The sequence below is a fragment of the Vigna unguiculata genome, chromosome 8 (assembly GCF_037176805.1).
Source record: "Vigna unguiculata cultivar grain cowpea cultivar isolate G323 ecotype 2 chromosome 8, ASM3717680v1, whole genome shotgun sequence".
Taxonomy (NCBI): Eukaryota; Viridiplantae; Streptophyta; class Magnoliopsida; order Fabales; family Fabaceae; genus Vigna; species Vigna unguiculata.
The window spans coordinates 37,390,992-37,399,340 of NC_140799.1; the positions used below are offsets into that span (position 1 = coordinate 37,390,992).

The window sequence follows — 8,349 nt, forward strand, 5'->3', positions numbered from 1 at the left end:
AATGTGATTGCATTTCTTTCACCCCTTCTAGTAATCAGAGGATGTTTTCTTATAATTGGTTGCCACTATGGAATGATTTCAGTCGAATCTCAATGCCATGAAAGTGTAGTAGTTTTTGTTTTGATGCCATATGAAAAGTGGTTTCTTGGTACGTGATTGGTTGTGTTCATTGCAAAGCAAAGATCAAGTTCTGAGCCATCACTTCTTGTTTTTTAAACCTAGGGGTTCAAAGATCCTAGAACAAGATAAGGAAAAAGAAAACTCAGTGGAGTTCAATAATTAATTAAGTGCATTGAATTTGAAACAGTGGCAATAAACTTTGCCTCATACAGTTAATACAGTAGGATACAGCATACCAATATCGCCCCCAAAATTATGGTGCACTTCTCACTGTCATCAATTGGTAATGTGGGGACACAAATCTCTCATAGTTACAGAAGTAGAAATTTTGTGGAACACTCAAATTCAGCCATTAACATACATATATCAACAGTTTTTTTTTTTTTCCTCACATCAATTCCATATATATCTATATATTATCCAATTATCCTCTGGGGTTTAACTTTTTAGGCAAATTTTTCAGACAAGTTGGTGTCTAGGTACAGGATTTACATATCTGAATATATATGAAGAGATTATTTGTTTGGCGCACATACATATTTATGATTATTACTACAATCCATGCAATGTTCTTGATAACGATGTATCATCTTGGAGATTTCAACGATTCCACATGAGATTTTCCGCATGGTCCTCTCAATCTGATGAAGAGTCTGTATTCATCGAAGGTCATGGGAGTGTATAGTGCAGGTTTTTCTGGATTTACCAACTCCTTCACTGGCTCTATGGGTATGTCACTTTTAGGGTTGTAGAAAAAAGCAAGAGAAACCCTCTCTTTGTTTGAATTCACCATCACCCTGTGCTCCACACTCTTGTAGTTTCCATTGCTTAGAACCTTCTCAAAAACAGAATAAACATGTACAAATTAGTACGATAAAAGAAACGACCAAAACCTAACGTTAAACTTCAATTGAAAGTAACATCGTCATGCAAACCAAAATCAGACGCAAAGATCCACGTCAATGTCGTACCACGGCGTTGATTAAGCAAAATATGCACCTAATATGTTTTTGAGGATAATTTTTTAAAACCATCACTAATTCATGCGGTGGTTGTATGCTATTCACTCTTTTTTAAGGCAAGACAGAAACAACAACGTCATGCACTCGTTATTATGTGTTCATTTGCATTTTTATTTTATTTTTACATATTGTACTGTGTTTTTTAAAATTTTTTATATTAGAATCTAAACAAGGATATAGATTACAGGTATCTAAACAGTACTCTTATATAGCTGAAGTATATATATCAATTATTGGAGCGTGCTATAACCTTTTTTTAGTAGTCAACATAATTTACATATATTGCATGCTATACAGTCATGGCAGAAATAATATTTTACTAGGTGCAAAATGTTTGGTCTTTTCAACCATGTCAAAAATCCAATTATGTAATAGTAAATATATTTATATATGATAAGGGTATATGTCACAAGCTTATTTAGAATGTAAAAGCACAACTCAGCTTATGGCATGAAATTATTTGTTTAGAAATGTCATGCCAAATAAAAGAACGACCTTATCGTTCCCGTGGCCAACGGGCCAAATGTTTATCCATTTTTATGTGTGCACGATGATTCTCAAACAGTGAAAAGAACGTTCTTTATGATAAATATCTCTTTCTAGTTCCAATCACACTATCTCTAATATGCATTATATTTTAATTAATGATTTAATTTGCTTTGAAAAGGGATCTTCACTGAGGAAAACTAACGAAACAGTGAACCACGTAAATATTGGCTTGTGAAGTATTGTGACGTCAATGTGTGAACTAAGTAAATATAATTAAGAATTAATATATTTTTCCAAAATAAACAAAACCGTACGTGAAATGAGATCATGTGTGTGGAGAAACATTGAAAAGGCCACATGCATCCAAAAATCCGACGAGGGACAAAACTAAAAAAAAAAAATCAACACCACAACTTGATATGTCCCTCCATGTGACAGATGCATGTATCATGAATTCGTAGCCAAACATTCTTAACAAGGATAATTATTGACAGACACAGAGAGAGAAAGAGAAAGAAAGAGTATTCACCTGAATTTGGTCACCAATATTGACAATAAAAGCATGGGGAAGAGGCTTCACCGTGATCCACTTGTCGGCTTTTCGGACTTGAAGACCAGGAACTTGGTCATCTGAAAGTAAGAGAGTCATGCCCCCAGGATCTGAGTGAGAAGACAAACCCAACGTCAATTCTGGTCGTGGACACTTCGGGTAATAATTCACCCTCATGCATGCTCCCACATCTTCTCCTCCGAAACCTTTCTGAAGCACTTCCTCTTCCAATCCTAGGTTTATCGACAGAACCTTCATCAACCTCCCACATAGCTTCACCACCTCTCTTCCATACTCATCGCACACTTCCCTGCATCAGTAATGCAAATTTTACTCCACAATTCATTCTCTCAATACAAAAACCAGTTTATGTATCACGCATGCATGTTTGATTCCGTAAAAACATGATTTTTAAATATTGATATGAAGTTTTGTTGATATATATATATACCTGGAAGAGGGAGGCTGAGAGGGCCATTTGTTGCAGTCCTTCAAGGACAAGGGAAGGTAATGAAGAAAATAGTAATCACTCCAATCAAGAATGGCACCTTTCTCGATTCCAAGCCTGCTACCATAGCCTTCATAAGTTTTTGGGGAGTTTGCATATTGCTGCTTCACCTCCACAGGCAAGTGAAAGAACTGGCGCCAAGTTTCCCTAGCCATGTCCATCAACTCAGGACTCACCCCATGGTTCACGATTTGGAAGAAGCCCCACTCATTACAGGCCTCGGAGATTTGGCTCAGAGTGGAGGCCCGGGCTTCGGGCTCACCATAAAGCCCAGCAAGGTCGATAACTGGGATGTTGGCATCATCGTCGAGAACAGCAGAAGATGGACGGTCACTGATGGGCTTGATATATCTATCAGGGATTGAATCCGTGCACCTTTCGGACAGGGACTGAACCCGGACTATTGGCTCGGGCCAATCTTGCGGGCTACTGGTTTTCGTCATTTTTGCTACAACAAAAAGGTTTATTTGTGGATACTATGAAACATAATACGATGGACATATATATATACATGTGAGGAAGTAATATGAAACAAAAAGTGTTGATTTCGTTGTAACAGTTGGGGTACGTGGTTTGTGAGAAGGAGAAAGAGGTGGGCGCAAGTAGTGAATGAAACGTGGAATTCGTGGGGATTTGATAGGTGTGAATGCTTGATAAGGTAATGCAAAGAAAAATAAGATGAGACAATTTAGTGGGTATTTTTGCAATGGTGGGGGAGGGGTGGGGTGGGGTGCGGTGGCAGGTCTCGCTGAAGTTGACGTAAATGAAATTAAATTAACGTAAACCCTATCTTATATGTAAAAAAAAAAAAATGTGGAAATACAATCACAATAATAATCCTTATTGTCTGCGTGCATAGCTATATCATTAATTCATACCATCGACTTTTTAATAATTTATTTTATCCTTTTCTTCTTTTCCATTTTATATTAACGAATAGACTCTTAAGTCTAAAATCTTACAAAATCTATTTATAATATATATGAATGATCTGGTTATGGACTCATAGTATTTTTTGATTAAACAATACAACCAACAAAAAATAAATTTTGATAGATTCAAATTTATGACTCTAATATCATATTAAAAAGTGAGCTATTTTTAAATATAATGCAACCTTATAACATTATCTTATAAGGTAAAATTTCCACACAAATTTAAATTAACTTTATTTATAATCAATCTAAGACTTCAAACACACAGGTGCATTATTCATACCTTTTGTCTAACTTTCGAAAAATCATACCCTATGGATAAAAATGGAGAGCTAGAAAGGTAGGTTCAAGTTTTTCATCTCTATCACTGAAATTTAAAAAAGAAAAAAAGAAAAGTCAGTCAAATCTTCATATTTAACATGTTAGAATATTTGTCTGGTCTTCGTCCTTTCATGGAACAAATGGTTATCTATGTTAATATCTTGGTATTCTTAAAATTTTAAATATTTATTAAATTCTTTTTGATAAAATTATTATAAGAAAATAATTTAATATTATTAAGTATTTAATGCTGAATTCATATATAAATATTTTTCTCCAATATTAATTATATAAATAAAAGCAATCCAAATTATTAAATAAAAGTTAATATAAATGTTTTAAATTATTTTAATAATTTAAAACATGAGTGAATATAAAACATGGAAGCATATGTGTATATATTTATTTCATTCTCCTACCCAATTTAAAAAATATGATATTACGTATTTAGTAAATATTATAGTTTCTTATATATTAAAATAAAGATGAATTTAGGACAATAATCTTAAGAAAGCGTTCATTTAGCATCTCTCCTTATCATCAATCTCTTACAAACGAATGTAGATCTCCATGTCTCAATATTCTTAGAAAGTAAGAGTTGTATTCACCCCCACAATTTGATATATACACGTGCTCTACTATTTAAAAATTGTGAATGAGATTGGGTGAGAATAACATCAATTTTTCATTTATAATGAAAAAATAGTTGTGAAAGGGAAAGTGAAAGTCATATGATTTAACAAACAAAAGCTTATCCTTTAAAAATCGAAACAAACGGATGAGATGTGAGGTGTTATTAGATATGTCAAAATGGGTCAGGTCTGTCGGATCAATCTGTCAGTCCGCCAAAAAAAGGGTGAGTCGGGTTGAAATTTTTAGCCCGCCAACCTGCTGTAACCCGGTCTGTCTAACCCACCAGTTTAGCAAGCCAAAACGGGTCAGTCCGTCCTGACCCGTCAACCTGTTTCTTTCTTTATGTTTAAAATTAAAAATAATAAAAAATAATACTTTTATATATTATATAAATAAATTTATATATATATATATATAATAGATTTATAAACAAAAATTAAAAAAATTAAAGCAATTATTGAGGAAGAAGGTGACGAAACCAAAGATTGGTCCAAGTTGGAAATTTTGGAAATTACGTTGGATTTTTCGAATGTTAGACAAAGGGAGATGAATAATTAAAGCAAGGAGAAGTACAAAATAAATTATTAAAAAATTATGTTTCTATATCTGTAATAGTGACTCAAGGATATAATGAAATTTTTATAAAATACAGAAAGAAAAAATGATGTTGCTAAAAACGTCTAGTACAACTAGTACAACTGACTAATGTAATAAATAATACATGTGTTATAAGTCACTGGATACAAGACATGTTATATGTTACTGAGATGAAACACCAAAAAATTTCCTTTAAATTGCTAAGTTTGTTTATAAATATGTTTCGGAATACATATACCTAATAATTTCACATGATTTAGGAATCGAGACCAAATACATTTAAAATATTTATTCTTTTTTCATTTTTCGAGATGTTTTTAAAAATAAAACTGTGACAAATTTACGGTCAGAACATTAGTATCGTCATTAAGAACAAAAATAAACAATTATCAAAAAATGCGGAATTGATATTAACGATATTGTTTAACTTGCGATTGAGACAAAATATTTTCAAGAGATAAAAAATAATAATTATATAAGCATTTGTACAAATTAAAATTATTATATATACACTACAAAAAAAAATTTAAATAACAACTAATTTTAAAAATAAAAAAATATTTGATTATTATAATAACTAATTTATAAATTAAAAATCTTTAATTTTTAAAGCAGTCATATGAATAAAATGGTATAATTAATTATCAATTAAATTTAAATTAGTAATTAACATTAATTATTAAAATTTTAATAAAAATAATAATAACTAAAGATTAATTTATAATTTAGAAATAAATAGAAGTTAACTTTAATCGGTAACGACTTTTTAAGAGAGGCAGGAATTGTCTTATGGAGGTTTAGATTTTTATTTTTTATGTCGACATAGTTGGATTGAAAGGGATGGCCCATATATTTTTCCGGCGCCGTGAAGAACTTCATTTAACTTTGTGAACACCAATTTTCTGAGTTCATCAATTATCGTAGCCTCCAATATTTTGAAATTTTTGTTATGGGACTTTTATTGAAATGATTCACGTGTATAAACTTTTCCTTTCCAAAACCAATATGTGCTAAGTACTTAGAGTGGTCCACACCCTGCCTACTTATTCTATCTTCACTGCTTATATAAAATTTATATTTTTTTCTTTATCTAAATATTTAATTCTTGCCTTTAATTTTAATTCTTTAAATATTATTAATGTATGATCGATACCTGACATTAGTGGTCATATAATCCTTGGACAGTACATAGGATGGATGGAAAAAGATCTTACAACATCACATCTTCTATGTCACAGCATTCCAAAAATTCTAAAAAATAACCGGTGATATATTTGTAATTAAAATATTAAAAAATGATGTCGATTCTTATTGTAGATATTTAAATCAAATTTGAAATCGTTATTTTTGTAACAAGTATTAATTGACATCGTTTTTTTTTCTAAATAAATGTCGATTAACATTTGTGTACTCTAAAACTGCCCTCAAAATATTTTATGACGTCAAGCACGTTCTCATCTCATGTTAAACTCGTTTTGATATTCATTAAATTCATTCAAATATTTTGAATTTTTTCTCTCAACTTTGTAGTAACAATACATGTTATTATAATTATTTGGTACGGTCACTCTTCGTAAATATCGTCAGATAATATTTTTTTTACAAGAGATTATGATGATAACATCTTTTAAAATATTTACAGTATTTAATGAAAATTATTTTTAAAATTAGTTAAAATTAAAATATTAAAAGAATTAATATATATATATATAAAATAATAAAACAAGTAATGGTAAAGACGGTGATATTTATAGAGAGTGACACTTTAAGATACTAGCACATCAGAAAGTTAAACCATCGTACTTAATTATAATTATAGAAATTCAATTAAAAAGTTTTAAGATTTGAACGACTCAATCAACCATAAACATTTACAAACATAATTATTAAGAATTTATATGAAAGTTTTCAAATTTATCTGGGACTCAAAATATAATTAAGTCTATTAATAATTATTTTTATCACTTTTAAATAATATTTTAAGTAAAGCTAACTTAATTACGTCCAACTCCTTGGATAATCTTTCAAAAATAAATCTTATCAAATAGATTATATTTTTGGCAGCTTTCGGAATAATGAGAATTATTAATTATTGTTTACTTTGAGGTTTATATATTAAAACCACAAAAATACTAACATATTTTTAATGTACTTTGTAAAACATTTTAATTGTCGATTGAATATATATCAAAATTCAAATGATATGGTTTTATTAATTAATCTTACTTGTAATACTATGTTGTTCCATAAAGTTTACTCAATAATATATGTGTATGTGTGTGTGAAATGTGTAAGCATTTTTGTATATGTTAATATTGGATTTGGATAAATTTTTGTCATTTATTATAAAGTAATTTACACTCATGTCAATTTTATAAAATTGTCTATACGGTAAAGATTACTTTTACAAAATAATTTGGATGTAGCTCAATTTTATAAAATTTACTAAAGTTAGAATTTTCTTTTAAATGTTATGTATTTGGCATTAGTTGTCGTACTTTTGGATTATTATTTTTTCTAATATTATTCTCCAACCACTTAATTCTTTTGAACCTAAATATTTGATGGGAATGTTAGTTTATTAGTTATTGACTTGTTGTTGGGACATATTTTTGCAACAGTAATAGAAGAATCCATGACTTGAGAGCCGTGTATTACTAGAAATGATTTGTAATCCAAAAACTCATCATATCAATAACAAATTATTTTACACCTTTTTCACATTTAAAATGCATCTAAATTTAAATAAAGTATACAATAACAATAATTAATTTTAACAATACACGCAATCTAACCATGGATAGTTTTAACAATACACTTAAAAAACATGCATAGTTTTACCATTTTATATCTAACCACACCTCATCCATTCAATAACAAATACTACTCCAATCTTCAAACCGCGGTTTCTTTCGCTACCTCCAACAATTTTGTCAGCATTTCCAATTATTTTCAAACTTCTTTAAATAACCTTTTAACTTTGAATAAAACTACTAAATAAACGTCATATCCGATTAAAAAAATTAGAGTTAAATATGTTTTTTTCTTAAAGTTGAAGTGATTTTTGAAATTAATTTCTATTCAAAATTTATATTAATTTAATTTTTTATTTTTAGAAATGCGTGGATTTAGTTTTTATAATTAAATTTTGTTAAGTTTATTTGACATTTTAAA

At 29.6% G+C, this 8,349-nt stretch overlaps 1 protein-coding gene across 1 annotated transcript; it reads right to left on the minus strand.

Moving 5' to 3' along the window:
- Window positions 1–361: 361 nt before the first annotated feature.
- LOC114195608 (jasmonate-induced oxygenase 2-like) lies at window positions 362–3,194 on the minus strand. Its single transcript, XM_028086135.2, has 3 exons — window positions 2,633–3,194; window positions 2,161–2,491; window positions 362–955 (listed from the first exon to the last, which is right to left on the minus strand). Exons 1-3 carry the CDS (start codon window positions 3,130–3,132, stop codon window positions 707–709), a joined length of 1,080 nt encoding a protein of 359 aa, XP_027941936.1. The 5' UTR covers window positions 3,133–3,194; the 3' UTR covers window positions 362–706.
- Window positions 3,195–8,349: the final 5,155 nt, after the last annotated feature.

Excerpts from the sequence above, each read along its gene's own strand:
- LOC114195608 (XM_028086135.2), bottom strand. The coding sequence starts at position 3,132 with ATGACGAAAACCAGTAGCCCGCAAGATTGGCCCGAGCCAATAGTCCGG. Across the intron at positions 2,492-2,632 it reads TCTCAGCCTCCCTCTTCCAG|GGAAGTGTGCGATGAGTATG; the intron begins GTATATATATAT and ends TTACTGATGCAG. Across the intron at positions 956-2,160 it reads ATATTGGTGACCAAATTCAG|GTTCTAAGCAATGGAAACTA; the intron begins GTGAATACTCTT and ends GTTTTTGAGAAG.